The sequence below is a fragment of the Elgaria multicarinata genome, chromosome 3 (assembly GCF_023053635.1).
Source record: "Elgaria multicarinata webbii isolate HBS135686 ecotype San Diego chromosome 3, rElgMul1.1.pri, whole genome shotgun sequence".
Lineage (NCBI taxonomy): Eukaryota > Metazoa > Chordata > Lepidosauria > Squamata > Anguidae > Elgaria > Elgaria multicarinata.
Window position 1 is genome coordinate 168337962 of NC_086173.1, and position 20776 is coordinate 168358737.

A 20776-nucleotide genomic window follows, 5' to 3' on the forward strand; every position below is an offset into this window, starting at 1 on the left:
GGGCATTTCAACATGGCTGACATCCCAGCCCTCCAGGCTCCACCAGCCAGTGCACACATGGCAGGCTGTGTTCTGCATACAAAGGAGAACCAATGGTGGAAAGAACAGACTTGAATCTCGTGAAGTCCCAGAAGCAGACTATTCAATCAGGAGAAAAGCTTTTTCAGTGCACTGTGGAGTCCAGGACGTCCTCTTGATCTTGTTTTTGCTCCCCAGTTGTGAGATGGGCAGTCTGAAGATTAGGAGTGTGTTGTCCAAATAACCCCATCGTCACGGTCAGATCATTTTCTTGTGAGATTTGAACTCACGGGGTTACTTCCTTCTGCAGGGGTGGAGGTCCCATTTGGATGGTTTGCCCCATTAGAGGGATGGAATTCAATGGATTCCTGAATGCCCTTGGGGAGTTTCTAGTGGAGAGAGCTGGTGATCCAGCCAAGGCCCTCGACTCTGTGGAACAGTGAGATGCAGAAGGCCTTCAACTTGATTGCACCTGAAGAGCATTCTGGGGAGCTGCAATCGATGAAATAGGCTGGACTTCAACTAGAGTGCAAATGGCGTAAGACTCCCAGCAAATATGACCGAGCCCATAATCAGAGCACATGATCATGCCTGTTGATTGGCAGTGCGGGCAGCAAAGAAGGCTTATTTTGCTTGCCTTCCTTGTGTCCTTGAGTAGCCATCCAGTAGAGTTCTTCTGGGTGGTCCATGGGGTGTTAACACACTCCCCAGTCAATGGGGACCTGTCCCTGTCAAAGACCCTCTGTGACCTTTTTGCATTGCACTTTGAGAACAAAATCACTTGTCTCTACAGTGAGCATGACACTGTTGTGAGTGTAGCTCCAGTTGAGGCGTCTGATCTCCCCATATGCCCAATTTTGTGGAATCAGCGATGTGACCAACCACTTGCCCTCTCGATCCCTCTTATCCCTCCCGGCTAATAAAAGCTAGTCCCGGGGAATGACTGGGTGGGTCCAGGTAGTGATGGAAGCTTCCATTTTGGAAAGGGTGGTCCCTGCTGTCCTTAAGGAGGCAGTGGTGTGACCACTCCTAGAGAAGCCCACCCTGGACCCAATGGTACTAGGAAACACGGCTCACAAACACTTGAGAGGGTTGTGGTGGAGCAACTGCAGGCACTCTTGAAGGATGCTGATGATCTTGACCCATTCCAGTCTGGGTTTCGATCTAGTTACGGGACTGAATCAGCCTTGGTCACCCAGATGGATGACCATCGAGAGAAGGACAGGGGGAGCGCAACCCTGTTAATTCTGCTCAATCTCTCATCGGCTTTTGATATGATCAACCATAGTATCCTCCTGAATCAACTCTCTGGGATGGGCATCAGAGGCTCTGTGCTACAGTGGTTCCGGACCCCCATATGGGGCTGATTTCAGAGAGTTAACATAGGGCGATTATTCCTTGCCCCCTTGGCTGTTGAGCTATGTGATTCCGCAGGGTATCATCTTGTTCCGAATGTTGTTTAACATCAATATGAAGCCTAGGAGCGGTCAGGAGCGGTCATTAGGGGATTTGGAGCAAAATGCCATCAGTATGCTAATGACATGCAGCTCTAACTCTCCATAACATATGAGTCAGGTGGGGCTGTGCAAGTCCTGGACCAGTGCCTAGACTCAGGCTTCATCTACACCAACCATTTATTCCAGGATAATTTTGAGGTCATCCCTACCAGGCCACATGACATTCACCTACTCCCGCAATGATCTCCGTTAACACCTCAGTTATTCAGGAATACCCCCGACTGCTTTTACTTTGATTTTTCCATCTCTCTCGCTGCAGTCCCGAAGTCCACGTATGGTGCACTCCCCCTTCCTGAAGTTGTTCCTGTTCGTTGCAAGCTCTGGGCTCGGAGAACAGCCAACCCACTCTCAGAGGCATGTCCACCCGTTTTGGACGTGTGCCTTTTGAATATATCAATGCTCAGGAGTGCAACTTCAAGCTACTACCTCCCCCTCCCTGCACTGCTGTGTATTTGCGCTGGTGCGCATCTCGGAGCATTTATTTTTAAAAAAATTCCATCCCCCTACTGATCCCACCTTCTCCTTTCAATAGACCTTTGGAACCACCCTGACGGAGCACACGTTCTCCCACAATGGCTTTCCCTTACTTGTGGGAAACTTGCCTCGTGTGTGCCCCGTGAGCGACGATCCTGGAAACAGGAAAACTCGCAGTTATCTCTCCCCACTCTCAAAAGGGTGGTAGGTGTAGACAAGGCCTCAGTAATGGGCTGGACGAGGGCCAAGGTTGCCCTTCATGGCGCATTACATCAAATGAGGGGATTCCTGGCTGGGTCCAGAAGGTTGTAAATTCCTCCCTGAGAGAGGGAATGGTGCTGGCCTCTTTAAAAGAGGTGGTAATCAGGCCACTCCTGAAATTCCTAACCTGGACCTGGAGAATGTTAACAATTATAGGCCGGTGGCTAGCGTCCCCTTCCTGGGCAAGGTGCTTGAGCGGGTCATTACAGGACAACTCCAGGCACTCTTACATGAAACTGATTATTTAGATCCATTTCAGTCAGGCTTCAGGCCTGGTTTTGGAAGAGAAACTGCCTTGGTCACCCTGTTGAATGACCTTTGCTGGGATATGGACAGCGGGATATGGACAGTGGGAGTGTGACCTTGTTACTTCTCCTGGATGTCTCAGCAGCTTTTGATACCATCGACATGGTGTCCTTTTGGATAGGGTTGCCATGTGTCCCGGAAAACCGGGAATGTCACAGTTTCCAAGCATTTCCAAAATGTCCTAGCCAGTCAGTCAAGAATCCCGGATTACTGTTCCAGCCGGCCGGAGAAATTCCATCCTCCAAAATGGCGCCTTTTGCCTGCTCACTGTCTCCACATTGAAGTCTCCTCTAGCTTTTGAAAACTAGTGGAGAAATGTAATTTAGTGATTTTTTTCCTGTTTGTTTGCTTAAATAAATTATTTATTTGCAGGTGCTTAGGGACTTTAGGCTGCAATACTATGCGTACTTACCTGGGAATAAGTCCTACTTAACTTAATAGGATTTGTTTGTGAGTAGACACACATAGGATTGCAGTGTTAGATAACTAAAGCTTAGATAGCTTTCTTTCTTTCCCTAGACTAGGGTGACCATATGGAAAGGGAAACAGGGCTCCTGTATCTTTAACAGTTGTATAGAAAAGGGAATTTCAGCAGGTGTCATTTGTATAAATGGAGAACCTGGTGAAATTCCCTCTTCATCACAACAGTTAAAGGTGCAGGAGCTATACAAGAGTGACCAGATTTAAAAGAGGGCAGGGCACATACACCTTTAACCATGGTGATGAAGAGGGAATTTCACCAGGTTCTCCATATATACAAATGACTCCTGCAGAAATTCCCTTTTCTATACAACTGTTAAAGATACAGGAGCGCTATCCTCCTTTTCATATGGTCACCCTACCCTAGACCTTTACATATTGATCAGCACTTTTTAAAAAACAAATATCGTAGCCTAGGGTGAGAGCCACCCCACCCCCACCCCAGTGTCCCTGGCTTCGCTTTGGCTGGGCGGGCGTGGGGCGCCATCTCACCCACCCAAGCCCAGCTGAATCCTCCGGCCAGCCCGGCTCACAGCAAATGGGCATGAGTGCTGCGCTGTGCCCAGCGCCCCTCTTAGCTTGGCGCTCTAGGCGGCCGGCTGAGTGCCCTCTATGGTAGCACCGGCCCTGGTGGGAGGGTGCTGTTGCACCATGTCCTGTTTCGTTGGTCCCTGGCCGATGGCTGGTTGACCACTGTGTGAACAGAGTGCTGGACTAGATGGACCAGCGTGGCACTTATGTTCTTACTCAGTCAGACAAGGGGTCAATCTATCTAACTCAATATTGCCAACACTGACTGGCAGCAATGCCTCTCCAGGTGTTTCAGGCAGGATTTTCCCCACTCCTACCAGGAGATGCTGAGGATCAAACCTAAGACCTTCTGCATTCAAGGCAGGTGCTCTAACCACTGAGCTACGGCTCCTCCATCTATTTCCCTTCACCCCCACCCAGCTCACTTGCCCTGTCTGTCTCTCCATCCTTTCAAGATCCTCTCAAAGTGGGATTTCCAAATGCAAACAGCACCCAGTGGGTGCCATCCCTGCTCTGATTGATTTTGGTTATTTGTAGGCTCAGTTATTGTTGGGTGATTATTATATATTTCTTATCCGGCCTATAACTAACGTCCGCTGGGAGGAAGATTCAAGAAGGATGCAGACAAGCTGGAGCGTGTTCAGAGGAGGGCAACCAGGATGATCAGGGGTCTAGAAACAAAGCCCTATGAAGAGAGACTGAAAGAACTGGGCATGTTTAGCCTGGAGAAGAGAAGATTGAGGGGAGACATGATCACACTCTTCAAATACTTAAAAGGTTGTCACACAGAGGAGGCCCAGGATCTCTTCTCGATCCTCCCAGAGTGCAGGACACGGAACAACGGGCTCAAGTTAAAGGAAGCCAGATTCCAGCTGGACATCAGGAAAAACTTCCTGACTGTTAGAGCAGTACGACAATGGAACCAGTGACCTAGGGAGGTTGTGGGCTCTCCCACACTAGAGGCCTTCAAGAGGCAGCTGGACAACCATCTGTCAGGGATGCTTTAGGGTGGATTCCTGCATTGAGCAGGGGGTTGGACTCGATGGCCTTGTAGACCCCTTCCAACTCTGCTATTCTATGATTCTATGATGCGTTTGGAGGAATCTCTGCAGCTCTTTGGTGCTGAGTCCATCTAAGGGTTAAAGAGAACGAGTGCGCTGCTCCCAGAGAGGTGGCTTGGAGAGCGAGGGCTGATGGAATATATGCTCACTTCCTACACGCACACACCAGGGAGGTTTGCATGGAGTTTGCAACCTCAGCCTCTCTTCCCCTGCAGAGGAGCAGGTGGGTGCAAGATGCAAGGAGGTCCCGGGGGAGGGTGTGTGTGGAAAGGAAAGAACCCCCAGGGAAATGAGGGAGCCAGGAGCAGGGAGGCAGGTTTGGGGCGAAGGGGGGAGTAGAGCAACCCCCCCTGACCCCAGGCAGCTGACCCACTTGGGGCTCCTCCATCAGATCCACACCTTGCACCTCCTTCCCTCCCCATGATGAAGTCAGGGAATCCGGGAAGGGGAGACTAGAGAAAAGGGGTCTGGGAGGGACAGAAGCGGAAAAGATCCTGAGTGGGGAAGAGGAATCTCATCCGTGGGCAAAAAGCTGTCATGGTGCCATGCTTGTGCATTGCATTTTATTTCCTTGTTGTAAACTGCGTTAACAAGCCCTTGGTCCCTATTCTTTACTTCGGACTCCTTGCCTTTGAAGCGACCCCGGGGGTGCTTCTGTTTCATAAGAAATGAGCCTGCTAAGAGGGGGTGGAAATCACTGTTAAGTTTGGTTCCTTTTTGGGGTTCAAGTGCTGGGAAGAGAGAGGGAGCCATGGAACAGATTGGGAGTGAAACTCTGGTTCAGAAACAGACCTGTTTTTTTTCCTGGAGGGTAGAAAGTTTTGCTGCCTGGAGCCTGAGATGGCCTCACTCCTGCTGTCAAAGCAAAGTGTGGAACAAGAGGCCACTATGAGAAGGAGTTGCCCTGTGTGTGTTTTACTCCTCAAGGCTAGCGGCTCCGTGAGTCTGGACTGTTCCTGAACACCCTGCAAAGGCCGAACGTAACATGAGCTGCCTAAAACTATGAAAGAAAAGAAAAAAAATACTGCCCACCCCCTCGTTCACTAATACAGATCCAAATTTCTAGCGAGCAACTAGAAAGAAAAAAAAGGGTAACTAAAAGCCAAGAAAGTTTACTGGAGTCAGTTAATCGAAAAGTGCTTGAAACTTAAGAGAAAGACGGTCCTTTGATCCTGTTCTCTTTCTGTCATTTTGGTTTGCAGAGCTCCAAATTTTGCTAACAGGATTTTCCTAGTTTTGGAAGCTTTTGGGCACAGTTCGCCTGTGTGCCTTCTTTTTGAGAGAAAAAGAAAATTCCTAGTTTGACCCTGTCTCTTCTTCTGCCATCGCTCCTGAAGTAGTTTTGGGGTTAGGTCTTGAGTAGGGTGACCCTATGAAAAGGAGGACAGGGCTCCTGTATCTTCAACAGTAATGTAGAAAAGGGAATTTCAGTAGGTGTCAATTGAAGAGGGTGAAATTCTCTTTTCATCACAACAGTTAAAGCTGCAGGAGCCCTGCCCTCTTTTGTATCTGGCCACTCTACTATAGCTAGTGTAGCTTTAACTGTTGTGATGAAGAGGGAATTTCACCTTCTTTAATTGACACCTGCTGAAATTTCTTTTTCTACATTACTGTTAAAGATACAGGAGCCCTGTCCTCCTTTTCATAGGGTTCCCCTAGTCTTGAGCAGTTTGGCTCAGTTTACTTCATTTCATAGAATCATAGAATCATAGAATAGCAGAGTTGGAAGGGGCCTACAAGGCCATCGAGTCCAACAAATTTCAAAACCATTCATTTTTTAAGGCTTCCTGTGTGACATGCTTCGTTTGTTTAACAGGTTTTATATTCAGTGATTCTTCGCTCAAGTGTTAAATTACATTTTCAAACATATTGAACTTTTAATAGTCTTAAGATGGGGTGACCCTATGAAAAGGAGGACGGCTCCTGTATCTTTAACAGTTGCATAGAAAAGGGAATTTCAGCAGGTATCGTTTGTATGCATCTCACACCTGGTGAAAGTTCCTCTCCACCACAACAGTTAAAGCTGCAGGAGCCCTGCTCTCTTTTAAATCTGGTCACAGTATAGCTGCAGCATAGCTCCTGTGGCTTTAACTGTTGTGATGAAGAAGAAATATCACCAGGTGCGATATGCATACAAATGACACCTGCTGAAATTCCCTTTTCATAGAATAGCAGAGTTGGAAGGGACCTACAAGGCCATCGAGTCCAACCCCCTGCTCAAAGCAGGAATCCGCCCTAAAGCATTCCTGACAGATGGTTGTCCAGCTGCCTCTTGAAGGCCTCTAGTGTGGGAGAGCCCACAACCTCCCTAGGTAACTGATTCCATTGTCGAACTGCTCTAACAGTCAGGAAGTTTTTTCTGATGTCCAGCCAGAATCTGGCTTCCTTTAACTTGAGCCCGTTATTCCGTGTCCTGCACTCTGGGAGGATCGAGAAGAGATCCTGGCCCTCCTCTGTGTGACAACCTTTTAAGTATTTGAAGAGTGCTATCGTGTCTCCCCTCCATCTTCCCTTCTCCAGGCTTAACATGCCCAGTTCTTTCAGTCTCTCTTCATAGGGCTTTGTTTCCAGACCCCTGATCATGCAACAGTTTTCTATGCAACTGTTAAAGATACAGGAGCCCTGTCCTCCTTTTCATATGGTCACCCTATAGCTGTGGTTACACTCTTTCTCCCGTTGGGGCAGAGTCAGAACCTCATTTTCAACCAGGAGCCTAATTCTTGTGGGACCGGGGTTGTAGGGACCCATTGGAGGCAGGTCCTGGGTATTACGTTGGCCACAGCTGGATCTAATTCATGCAGCTCCTCCATTTTAATTCCTGCAGCACAGTCCTTGCCTCAAGAGAGAAATCGGCAGCAAAGAATGGAGACCTTTTGAGTCCAGGTGGGAGTGGAGGTGGAGAAGGGAGAAAAGATGGAAGAGCAAAAGTTTGCTGTTCCTGAAGCAGGAAACATCTCCTGCAACATCAAGGAAGAGGACAGTGCAGAGCTCTGGGAAAGAAGAGTGCAGGAGAACCAGCCTGGGAGCAACACCAGCTCAGACGTAGAGCGCCAGCGCTTCAGGGGGTCCTGCTTCCAGGAGGCCGAGCCCCCCCGAGAGGTTTGCAGCCGACTCCACCACCTTTGCCATCTGTGGCTGAAGCCAGAAAAGCACACAAAAGCTCAAATGCTGGACTTGGTGGTCTTGGAACAGTTCCTGGCTGTCCTGCCCCCGGAGATGGAGAGCTGGGTCAGAGGATGTGGAACGGAGACCAGTTCCCAGGCAGTGGCCCTGGCAGAAGGCTTCCTCCTGAGCCAGGCAGAGGACAAGAAGCAGGTGAGAGCATTTCATCCTTATTTATTTGTTTGTTTGTTTGTTTAATATTATATCCAAGAAGGCTCTCAATGCACCATACAAAAATATTTCATAAGACAGTCCCTGCCCACAGGCTTACAAACTAAAAACATGACACAAAAGGAAAGGGGGTTGGGAGGGAGGAGGGGAAAAAAAGCAAATTCCGGCACTGGATTCTTAGTTGCAAAAATCAGCAGCTGCTTCCTTTCCCTTGCCTCATACAGATCAAGGCACAATGGAAGGATTCCTGGCTGCTGCTTCATTTCCCTCTGATGGCCTCAGCAGCGTCAGTCACTTATAGCAACAAGAGACTCTGTTCTTAAACCTCCCCACCCGTATCTCAATTTTTAGCATGTCCTTTTTTTGCATGCCCCACTTTCCAATCTCTGCCCCGCACCATGAATAATTGTGCTAAATGTGAAGAGGCCTTCCTAGGAAGATCTTCTAACAAAAATATGCAGCTTTTTCCTAAGATCAGCCTCTGTGCCCAAGGCCTGGGGAATGGCCAATGCAACACCCATTTACAGGGCAGTTGGCTAAATTGGTTGAAAGCATTATGAAGGATTTCTTGAAAATAGGCATATAGAAGGAAAAGCCCTGCTGAAAAAGAATCAGTATGGCTTCCGCAAAGGTAAGTCCTGTCTCACTAAGCTTTTAGAGTTCTTTGAGACTGCCAATGAACAAGTAGACAGTGGTATTCTAGTATTTGGACTTCCAAAAGGCTTTTGACAGAGTCCTCCATGAAACGTTCCTGCGCAAACTTAGCAGTCATGGAATGAGAGGAGAGGTCCTTTTTATGGATCTGTAATTGGTTAAAGAATAGAAAGAGAGCAGGAATAAATGGTAAATTCTTCTAATGGAGGAATGTAAACAGTGCAGTCCCTCCTAATAACGGAAGAAATGAATGGGTTTGTGAAGTTCTGGGGAAGGAGGGGATTCTTCTTCAACCAGTGGCAGTGTCTTCCCAACAGGACAGGAAGAGCATTTGTAGACACCAAACTGCAGTGTTTACAGCGGAAGATGCTGGATATCGGGGAATGTCTGGGAGGTTCTGTCTTTCCTCCTGGGTGGTTTTCAGAGGGTGTTCAAGTGTTTTGCTTATGCCAGGGTTGAACTCGTAGCCCCAAATCACATTCTTATGCGCTCCCCTGACAATACACATCTTAGTGTGCTGTGTGGTTTGGATAATAGATCAACTTTAGAAGGAGCCCTGAAATGCAAACCAATTTGGAAACGCTGCCCTTGGCCATGATCTGACCCATTTCTTTCCTTCCCTAATCCCTCGTCTTTGTCTGGGATCCTCCCTCCTGCTCCAGGTCCAGGGGATGTTGGCCAGAGCACCCACAGATTTCCCTGAGGCAGAGAAGGCTCCACCGGGCACCACACAGAGGCCGCTGGATGGGTGGATCTTGCAGGAGGGTGACGGAGGACCCTCCTCACTGGGTAAGGATTAGTGGGACGTGTTTTCCCATGGTTTCCCTCCTTCAATTACGCCTGAGGTGCTTGAGCTGCTTTAACGTTCTCCTTGAGCCTGATTTTGCGGGGGAAGAGAGACTCTTTTTCTCTAGATCCTTGAAAAAGATATGTTGTTCAGTAATGTGGACAAACATAGATTCCACTAAAACAGTGAAAATGCAATTGCTTAAGAACGTTAATTTACCTTCCCACTTTCTTTGCCTTCCTCACAGGGAGTGGAAAATCCTGCAGAGAGAGTGAACTGATCCTGGGGGGTCCTTCTAGGCCCCCTTCGCTTTGTGGTGGAGTGGAAGCAGTTTCTGTAGAGCCTGGGCAGGTAGGGGAGTCCTGGGTTTCTCTGTCCCCTGCACATCTCTTTGGTCCTGGAAGAATTTGATCCTTTCTCATTGCTCTTGTCCAAAATGGCTGCTAGGAAGGCCTTGAATGTCACTCATGAAGCTTTGGCATTGAGAAGGAGCACCTCACCATTCTTGTCTTCATGGATTGCAACATTATGCATAAGGAGAACATGGTCTCTTCTTCTTCTGTCAGGGTCCAGTGACCTTTGAGGAGGTGGCCGTGCATTTCTCGGAGGAGGAGTGGGCTCTCCTGGACCCAGGCCAAAGGTCTCTGTACACGGAAGTCATGGAGGAGAATCGTGGGATCCTGGCCTCTCTGGGTAAGGAATGGGATTCCTCTAAGGCTCCCTCTTTGCTTTCTGTGTCAGGGCATTATAAGGACGTCATTGAGGACAACAGTTCCTGGGCCATTTTCTTGGGTTACTCTAGTCAAGAGAAAGCTCACCAGGTGATGTACAAAATGCCTTAACAGCGTAGGCAAAACACTCACATCCTCCCCAACTCTTACCTGTTGGTCTTCTTATAGTCATTATGAAATTTGGATGTTGGTTTGACGTTGGGAACAGCAGGATGTCCCTCCAGTTCGGGCTTCCCATCTCTAAGAAGTGGCCAAGACCTGTGCTATTGACATCTGATCGTATTAATTGTCTTATTAATACGAATTCAGAGCAAGGTGTAAAAGCAGCCAATACGGTCCAGTAGCAGACTGATTCCTCTCGTTCCAAACAGCCTCCTTCTAACTTCATTCTACCCCAGCTGCCTTTTTCCTTTGCAGGTGTTACAAGATCCACCCATCCATCATTTGACATTTTTAGGGCTCTTTTGAACCTGTGAATGTTACACGTGTTGAAGGGACTCCACTGGCTGCCTGTTTGCTGCTGGACCAAATTCAAGGTTGTTGCTAGTATATAAATCCGTAAAGTAGGGTGACCCTATGAAAAGGAGGACAGGGCTCTTATATCTTTAACAGTTGCATAGAAAAGGGAATTTCAGCAGGTGTCATTTGTATATATGGAGAACCTGGTGAAATCCCCTTTTCATCACAGCAGTTAAAGCTGCAGGAGCTATACTAGAGTGACCACATACAAAAGAGAACAGGACTCCTGCAGCTTTAACTGTTGTGATTTATTTATTTATTTATTTATTTATTTATTTATTTTATTACATTTATATACCGCCCCACAGCCGAAGCTCTCTGGGCGGTTTACAACAATTAAAAATGGTAAACATTAAAAGTATACAAAATTTAAAAACCATCAAAAACATAAAAAACAGTATAAAAACTACAGTATCCATTTAAAAACAACAATTCTGGTGTCCATTAAAAACAAACTTAATGTTGTTAAATGCTGTTAAAATGCCTGGGAGAAGAGAAAAGTCTTGACCTGGCGCTGAAAAGATAACAATGTTGGCGCCAGGCGAGCCTCATCGGGGAGATCATTCCACAGTTGGGGGGGGGGGACCACTGAAAAGGCCCTCTCCCTTGTTGCCATCCTCCGAGCTTCCCTTGGAGTAGGCATTCGGAGGAGGACCTTAGATGTTCAGCACAGTGTACGGGTAGGTTCATGTTGGGAGAGGCGTTCCATCAGGTATTGCGGTCCCAAGCCATGTAGGGCTTTATGAGTTAAAACCAGCACCTTGAATTGTGCTTGGAAATGTATAGGCAGCCAATACAAGCGGGCCAGAATCGGTGTTATATGCTCAAACCTCCCTGTTCAAGCTATCAATCTGGCCGCCGCATTTTGCACAAGCTGCAGCTTCCAGAACGTCTTCAAAGGCTGGCCCATGTAGAGGGCATTGCAGTAATCTAATTTGGAAGTTACCAAAGTATGGACAACTGAAGCTAGGTTATCCCTGTCCAGATAGGGATGTGATGAAGAGGAAATTTCACCAGGTTCTCCATATATACAAATGACACCTGCTGAAATTCCCTTTTCAATACAGCTGTTAAAGATACAGGAGCCCTGTCCTCCTTTACATATGGTCACCCTACCTAAAGAACTTGGGAGCTGGTTAGCTGAGTATCTGCCTTCTCCCTTAAAGACCTATTCAGTTCTTGGGGTCGCCTGGTGAGGTGGTGCCATATGCTTTTGAGGTTTGCTTTGTGATTGTGTAGCGTGGTTGTGCCCATGGTGTGAACACAGAAAAATAGAATAGTTGAGTTGGAAGGGTCCTATAAGACCATCAAGTCCAACCTCCTGCTCAATGCAGGAATCCAACTTAAAGCATCTCTGTCAGATGGCTGTCCAGCTGCCCCTTAAATCTAGAGGGTTCCCTGCACTTTCTGGGGGAGTTTCCTGCAGTGTCCTTCCAAGGCTTTGGGCTATCAGTATGATTGCTCCAAAATCCACTTCCACAAATTGAAAAGCTTTGCCACCTTCACCGTTTTCTGAGAGCTGAAGGCAATGAAACACTTGGGTTGATGGCTAAAATACACGCGGAGGAAAACTCTCCGGAGACCTGACAAAAGATTGACAGAAGCTCATTTATGGACTTATTCTGTGGCATTGATGGCTGCAAACCCATCTCACTTTGCCGCCATGATTGCATCTGCATAATGTTAAGACATTGCAGATATTATCATAAAGTTCTCTGTAGAGGAAGCTCTGGAAAGAAGATTACAGCATATTTAGAAGCTTTCTCTGGACAGTTTTTCCCCCAGTTTGAGATACCACTAGACAGCAGGACAAAATTCATTTTGAAATATACAGTAGGTCTGTAAAAAACAATAGTACAACGCAGTGAGATGGTCTAGGAGGAAGCCATGTCCGAGGGTTTCCAAAGCCCCTGCGACATCGAAAAGAACCATTAGGGTTGAATTCCCACTGTCCAGTTCCCATTTAAATAATCAATTAGGACAAAATGGCAGATTTTAAGTGCCTTCAGGAAGATTTCTTGTTTTATTATTTTTATTCTTGCAGGTGATTGCAGGGAGAGCAAGGAAAATGGAGTACACCAGAGAATGAAAATGGAAACTGAAGAGAAGTGGAGAATCAAATCCATTTCTTTTGAAGAGTCAGAGTTTCATGAAATTCCTATACTAGAAGAAACTTTTGAACAAAGTCATACGAATATGCACAGTGGAAAGACCCAGTGGAAAAGCTCAGAGTATGTAAAGACACAGAAGATATATCTTACCAAATGTCAAAGATCTCATACAGAGGAGAAAAGATTTCAGTGTTTGGAGAATGCAAATTTCAACTCACAACTTAACTTGCATAAAAGAATTCACACAGGAGAGAAGACATATAAATGCTCAGAGTGTGGAAAGAGCTTTGCTCACCTCAAATACCTTAAGCAACATCAAATAATTCACAAAGAAGAAAAGCCCTATATATGCTCAGAGTGCGGAAAGAGCTTTGCACACAGCACACACATTAAGCGACATCAAAGAATTCACGTAGACGAGAAGCCCTATCAATGTTCAGAGTGCAGAAAGAGCTTCGCGCACAGCACACAACTTAAACAACATCAAAGAATTCACACAGAGGAGAAGCCCTATGACTGCTTAGAGTGCGGAAAGAGCTTTGCCTACAGCGCACACCTTAAGCAACATCAAAGAAAGCACACAGGGGAGAAGCCCTATCGATGCTCAGAGTGTGGAAAGAGCTTTAGTCGGAGCTTCCACCTTAGGTGTCATCGAAGCACTCACACAGGGGAGAGGCCCTATGAATGCCTAGAGTGTGGAAAGAGCTTTGCTCACAGCTACCAGCTTAAGCGACATCAAACAACTCACTCCAGTGAGAAGCCCTATAAATGCTCAGAATGTGGAAAGAACTTCTCTTGGAGCTCAGTGCTTAAGCAACATCAAAGAATTCACTCTGGTGAGAAGCCCTATAAATGCTCAGAGTGCGGAAAGAGCTTTGCTCACAGCACAGCCCTCAAGGGACATCAAAGAATCCATACAGGGGAAAAGCCCTATAAATGCTTAGAGTGCGGAAAGAGCTTCACTATGCGCAGCCATCTTACGTCACATCAAAGAATTCACACAGGTGAGAAGCCCTATGAATGCTTAAGAGTGCAGAAAGAGCTTTGCTCAGAGCACAAATCTTAAAATACAGAATCCACATGGAGAAGAAGCCCTATCAATGCTCAGTATGTGGAAAGCATTTTGCTCACAACTTCACCCTGAAAGCAGATCAAAATATCCACACAGAGAAGAAGCCCTACCAATGTCTTGAGTGTGGGAAAGGTTCAGCAGTAGATTAAGCCTTAAAAGGCATCAAGGAAATCACACAGGGTAGAAGCCCTATAAATGCTCAGAGTGTAGAAAGAGCTTTATGATTTTTCACTGTTATATGCTATATAACTGACATTTAAATACTGTTTAGACTTCATATGGTAAAGCTGGTAAGTAGTTAATTCTGTTGGGAGGGGGAGTGAGTGAATGGCATTTTGGAGTGAATGCTGATTGGCTGTTGGATTTGAGTGTGTGACAGGGAATGACAGTATACTGTTTTCATGTCTCTGATGGTTTTTAAATTTTGTATATTTCTGTAAATGTATATAAATACATTTATATACAGTATATAAATGTAAATAAATAAATAAATAAATAAATAAATAAGAAAGACGTTAGTAGTTAGCAGTTGATAATGAGAGAGAGTCCGGGTTAGTTTGCTGAAGAGGTTAGATCATCAGTGTAGAGTCTGTGGTTTATTACTTTGGGAATAAGAGGGAGCAGGAGGAGTTAGATTTGATTTAGAGGGTAGAGCAGGCAAGGATACATGACATCTTTATTGTAACAACTAAGTACTGAGACAAATGGAACCACAAGCTTGATAAAATGTGTGAACATTGTTAAATAAAAGTTATTTTTCCCCACACTGGATTGGATTCTGTAAGTACCTGAGGAGGGCTAACGTTGTCCCTATCTTCAAAAAGGGCAAAAAGGAGGAACCTGGGAACTACAGACCAGTCAGTCTGACATCCATCCCTGGGAAAATTCTGGAGCAGGTTATAAAGAAGTCAATCTGTAAACACCTTGAAATCAATGCAGTGATTACTAGAGGCCCACATGGATTTGTCAAGAAGAAATCCTGTCAGACTAATTTGATCTCATTTTTTGATCGGGTAACCTCCCTTGTGGACTGTGGGAATGCTATGGACATCATTTATTTATTTAATTATTTATTTCATTTATATCCCACCTTTTTTCCTCCAAGGAACCCAAGGAGGCATATAAATAAATAATAATAATAATAAATAATAACAACCCTGTGAGGTGGGTTGGGCTGAGAGTCTGTGACTGGCCCAAAGTCACTCAGTGGGTTTCCATGGCCGAGTGGGGACTAGAACCCAGATCTCCTGACTCCCAGTCCAACACCTTAGCCACTACACCACATGGGCTCATCAAAAAAACCCATTTAGGTGAGAAGCACTATGAATGTTTTGTATGTGGAAAGGACTTTTGTCGGAATTCCTGCAGGAGACAAGGCCTTTCCTGGTGAGATTTGAACTCACGGCATTACGTCCCTCTTGTAGGGGTGGGGGACCCATTCGAATGGTCCACCCCACTAGACAGATGGAATCCAATGGATTTCTGAATGCTCTTGGGGATTTTCCAGTGGAGAGAGCTGGTGATCCAGTCGAGGCTCTAACCTCACTGTGGAACCGTGAGATGGGGAGGGCCATCGACGTGATTGCCCCTGAGTGCCCTTTCCAGCCCTGCTCCACTCCTTGGTATACTGGGCAGTTGTGGTTGATGAAATGGGCTGGATGTTGGCTAGAACACAAATGGCGTAAGGCTCCAAGTGAAAGTGACCGAGCACTCTATAGAGCGCACAATCGTGCCTATCGCTTATTTTGCTGCTTCCATTGTGTCCTTGAGTAGCCATCAGTAGAGCTCTTCTTGGTGGTATTGGGGTGTTAACACCCTCCCCCATCAATGGGGCCCTGGCCCAGTCAAATACCCACTGCAACCTTTATGCATTGTACTTTGAGGACAAAATCGCTTGTCTCCGCAGCAGGCTTGACGCTGTTGTTAGCGCACCTCCAGTTAGCTGTTGTTAGCGCACCTCCAGTACGACAATGGAGCCAGTGACCCAGGGAGGTTGTGGGGTCTCCCACACTAGAGGCCTTCAAGAGGCAGCTGGTCAGCCATCTGCCAGGGATGCTTTAAAGTGGATTCCTGCATTGAGCAGGGGGTTGGACTCGATGGCCTTATAGGCCCTTCCAACTCTACTATTCTATGATTCTATGAGGTGTCTGATGCCCCCATCTGCCCAATTGCCAACAGTGCCCTTATCTGGACAGACAGCCTAGCTATAGTGATCCATGCGTCCTTAAGGAGACAGTAGAAGCCCACCCTGGGCTCAGTGGTCGTAGACAACTACCACTCAGTCACTAACACCCCCTTCCTCTGGAAGGTACTTGAGAGGGTTGTGGTGAAGCAACTGCAGGTGCTCTTGGAGGATACTGATTTATCTAGACCCATTCCAGTCTGGGTTTCGATCTAGTTATGGGACTGAATCAGCCTTGGTCACCCTGATGGATGACCTTTATCAAGAGAAGGATGGCGGGAGTGCAACTGTGTTAATTCTACTCCATCTCTCATTGTATTTTGATACCATCAACCATGGTATGCTCCTGAATCAACTTCATGAGCATCGGAAGCTCTGTGCTACAGTGGTTCCAGTGCTACATATGGGGCCGATTTCAGAAAGTCAACATGGGGTGATTATTTCTCAGCCCCTTGGCAATTGAGCTATGGGGTTCCACAGGGTACCATCTTATTCCCAGTGTTGTTCAACATCTATGTGACGCTGCTGGGAGTGGTCATTAGGGGATTTGGAGGCAAATGCCATCAGTACGCTAATGACACACAGTTCTACCTGCCTGTGACATATGAGACAGGTGAGGCTGTGCAAGACCTGGTCCAGCGCCTAGCCTCAGCGATGGGCTGGATGAGGGCCAAGCTGCTTGACCTTCTTCCAGAACACAGAACGATTAGGGAGCAGTTGCGACTCAAAAAGGCCTGGGTTGCAGAGTTTGTGAGCGTACAGTTTTTGTCACGCCTAAAACAGTTTGCGAGTGACACAGGAGAAAGCTGTTTCCTGAGTACCTGACAGGTAGGCCTCTGAAAGTGACCGTGTCATCAAAAGGGTCTTTCCTGCTGAACTTATTAACTGAGCAGGTTCATACCAAGGTAGGTGGCACTTCAGATATACAAGCCTTAAGATGTTTAGAAGATTAAAGCCAACACTGTGAACTGAGCCTTGAAAACACCAATTTCAGTATTGGGGTGATATGATCGTGATATTGTGTACTGGTTAACAGCCTAGCTAACACATTTTGCATCAAGTGTAGCTTCTGGATGTTCTTCAAGGGTAGTCCCAAGTAGACTGTATTGCAGTAGTCCAACTGTGACATAACTCAGACATGGTTAACTATCACAGACACTAGACATAGTTCTACAAATGTGCTCCTCGCCACTGCTGCCAACTGTAGATCCAGGAACAGCATAGGATGAAGGCGTACTCCTAAGCTACAAACTCATCAAAAACAGGTGGAATTGCAATCCCCGAACCAAGCTGTCTATTGACCAACAGTACAGAATCATAGCAGAGTTGGAAGGGCCCCCGAAGGCCATCGAGTCCAACCCCCTGCTCAGTGCAGGAATCCATCTCAAAGCATCCCTGACAGATGGTTATCCAGCTGCATCTTGAATGAAGAAAACTGATGGGAGACATGAGAGCACTCTTCAAGGACTTGAAAGGTTGTCACACAGAGAAGGGCCAGGATCTCTTCTCGATCCTCCCAGAGGGCAGGACACGGAGTAATGGGCTCCAGTTACAAGAAGCCAGATACTGACTGGACATCAGGAAAAACATCCTTACTGTTAGAGCAGTACGACAATGGAACCAGTGACCTAGGGAGGTTGTGGGCTCTCCCACACTAGGGGCATTCAAGAGGCAGCTGGACAGCCATCTGTCAGGGACGCTTTAAGATGGATTCCTGAACTGAGCAGGGGGTTGGACTCGATGTCCTTAGAGGCCCCTTCCAACTCTGCTATGATTCTGTACGGTTGGTCAATAGAAAGCTTGGTTCAGGGATTGCGATTCCACCTGTTTTTTATGAGTTTGTAGCTTAGCAGTAATCCTTGGTCCTATGCTGTTCCTGGATCTACAGTCGGCAGCAGTGGCAAGGAGCACATTTGTAGAACTATAGTGTCTGGTGATAGTTAACCATGTCTATTATTCTGATTCTGAATGCCCCTAGTGTGGGAGAGCCCACGACCTCCCTAGGTCAGTGGTTTAATTGTACTGCTCTAACATCACTGCAAATTGTGCATACCTTGGGTTAGTATGATTCTGCCAACACCTCCCTCTTCTGTGCATGAACGCTGCAGTTATGGCCACCTAAACACAAGCATGGGAAAATCCATAGACACATAGAAATATAGAATAGTAGAGTTGGAAGAGGCCTATAAGGCCATCGAGTCCAACTCCCTGCTCAATGCAGGAATCCACCCTAAAGCATCCCTGACAGATGGTTGTCCAGCTGCCTCTTGAAGGCCTCTAGTGTAGGAGAGCCCACAACCTCCCTAGGTCACTGGTCCCATTGTCGTACTGCTCTAACAGTCAGGATGTTTTTTCCTGATGTCCAGCCAGAATCTGGCTTCTTGCAACTGGAGCCCATTATTCTGTGTCCTGCACTCTGGGAGGATCGGGAAGAGATCCTGGACCTCCTCTGTGTGACAACCTTTCAAGTGCTATCATGTCTCCCATCAGTTTTCTCTATTCAAGGCTAAACATGCCCAGTTCTTTAAGTCTCTCCTCATAGGGCTTTGTTTCCAGACCCCTGATCCTCATTGCCCTCCTCTGAACCCCCTCCAGCTTGTCTGCATCCTTCTTGAAGCTGACATCTAAGTAGGAGCTGTTGACCAGCCTCTCCCTGCATCCTTTTTTACGGGCTGCTGGAGTGAAATAATCCAGACGGTGCGGAGCTCCAGGGGGCATTGCAGTCAAAGACCAGACAGGAAAGAGGAGCAAATCCTGCTGATCCTCAGGGAAATTCAGCTCAAAGAGTAGGCCAATAAGGGGGAGACATGATAGAGGTGTACAAAATTATGTACGATGTGGAGAAAGTGGAGAGGGAAACATTTCCCTCCCTCTCTCAAAATACTAGAACCCAAAGGGATCATCCCTTTAAGCTGATTGGTGGAAGATTCAGGACAGATGAAAGGAAGACATGAGAGCACTCTTCAAATATTTGAAAGATTGTCACACAGAGGAGGGCCAGGATCCCTTCTCGATCCTCCCAGAGTGCAGGACACGGAATAACGGGCTCAAGTTACAGGAAGCCAGATTCCGGCTGGACATCAGGAAAAACGTCCTGACTGTTAGAGCAGTACGACAATGGAACCAGTGACCTAGGGAGGTTGTGGGTTCTCCCACACTACATGCCTTCAAGAGGCAGCTGGACAACCATCTGCCAGGGATGCTTTAGGGTGGATTCCTGCATTGAGCAGGGGGTTGGACTCGATGGCCTTGTAGGCCCCTTCCAACTCTGCTATTCTATGATTCTAAGGACTTCTTCACTACTATAGTAGTTCATTCACTACTATAGTTCATAGTAGTGAATGAACTATGGCATTCACTACTAGATGTTATGATGGCAACTGTGATGTCTGCCCCTCCTTTGACCTAGGCCTTTCCTTATTATCCCTTCATGCCTAGGATAATAAGTCTAAGAAGTGGGACATCGCTGCGAAATCACCTGCAGCCACTGAACTCACTTAACCTTTTCCCAAGCCACTGCCTCTGAAAGATCAGGTTCATCGTTTGGGGGTACTCTTTGACCTATCTCTGTCACTGGAGGCTCAAGTGGCCGCCGCGGGTCAGAGTGCCTTTTTCCAGCTTCCCCTGGTTCACCAGTGACGGCCTCTCCTGGAAAGGGATCGCTTGGCCATGGTGGTACAGATGTTAGTAACCTCCAGGCTGGATTACTGCAATCCACTCTATGTGGGTCTGCCCTTGAAGCTGCTCCGGAAGCTGGAGCTAGCGCAGAATGCTGCAGCTCGGCTGTTGTCTGGAGCTGCCCCTTTCCAGAATGTGACTCCCCTGCCGAGGGAACAGCACTGGCTGCCTATTCACTACTGGGCCAGGTTGAAGGTTTTTTATTAGAATGTAAGCCTATGCGGCAGGGTCTTGCTATTTATTGTTTGTACAGCACCATGCACATTAATGGTGCTATATAAATAAATAAATAATAATAATAATACTTGTGTACAAAGTCCTAAGCCACTTAGGATCAGGATACCTGAGAGAGCGCCTTCTCCCCTACCAACCTGCCTGGTCACTGAGGTCATCTGAGGGCCTGCTCCTGGTGGTTCCATGTAGATCCATCCTCCGATTGGAGTCCATCAGGGGAAGAGCCTTCAGCATGGTGGCCCCCCTCCTGTGGAACTCCCTGCCTCTGGAGCTCAGGCAGGTGCCAACTTTGTACTCCTTTCGGCACCTCCTGAAAACATCTTTATTCCAGGAAGCCTTTCCTTAACGTCCAGCCAGGAGTCACTGTATTTGCTTCTTTTAAAATCTCTTTTGCGTGTTTTATTCTGTTTTTATTTTCATTTTATCTTGTACACCGCTCCTAAATTTTCAATGGGGAGTGGTATATAAATATTGTAAATAAATAATACATAAATGAACTAACGTCGAACTTCTCACCGTTCCTTCTAATTTGGGAAGTGGATGCTGGCCCTGATGTGTTCATGTCTGAGGTACCGTAAACAAAAGATCAAGCTGGCACATGGATTTAACTCAGTTGCATAAAATGAACATTTTATTATTTACAAGGTGTTGTTAATTAGCCCAACCCTGCCTCCTTGCCCCTCGAAACCTTCCCTCCCCATCCAAAATGGTTCTTCCACCATTCTTGGTTCTTCCCAAACCCTCTCGCCCCAAGCAAATGAGAAGGATCTTGGAATTGTTGGAGATCGCAAGCTGAATATGAGCTGAGAGTGTGATACGGCTGCAAG

At 46.9% G+C, this 20776-nt stretch overlaps 3 protein-coding genes across 3 annotated transcripts in view; 2 read left to right on the forward strand and 1 right to left on the reverse strand.

The window, feature by feature from the left end:
- LOC134396281 (zinc finger protein 420-like) overlaps positions 1–20776 on the reverse strand; it is a 918719-nt gene that overhangs the window by 443760 nt on the left and 454183 nt on the right. The gene's annotated exons all lie outside the window — the stretch shown is intronic.
- LOC134396311 (zinc finger protein 345-like) overlaps positions 1–20776 on the forward strand; it is a 190452-nt gene that overhangs the window by 28536 nt on the left and 141140 nt on the right. The gene's annotated exons all lie outside the window — the stretch shown is intronic.
- LOC134396983 (zinc finger protein 883-like) overlaps positions 9818–20776 on the forward strand; it is an 87126-nt gene continuing 76167 nt past the window's right edge. The window contains exons 1-2 of the mRNA XM_063123599.1: positions 9818–10115; positions 12717–13813. Of these exons, the coding sequence (XP_062979669.1) occupies positions 10082–10115; positions 12717–13813 (1131 nt within the window). The 5' untranslated portion in view covers positions 9818–10081. The remainder of the gene's footprint in view (positions 10116–12716; positions 13814–20776) is intronic.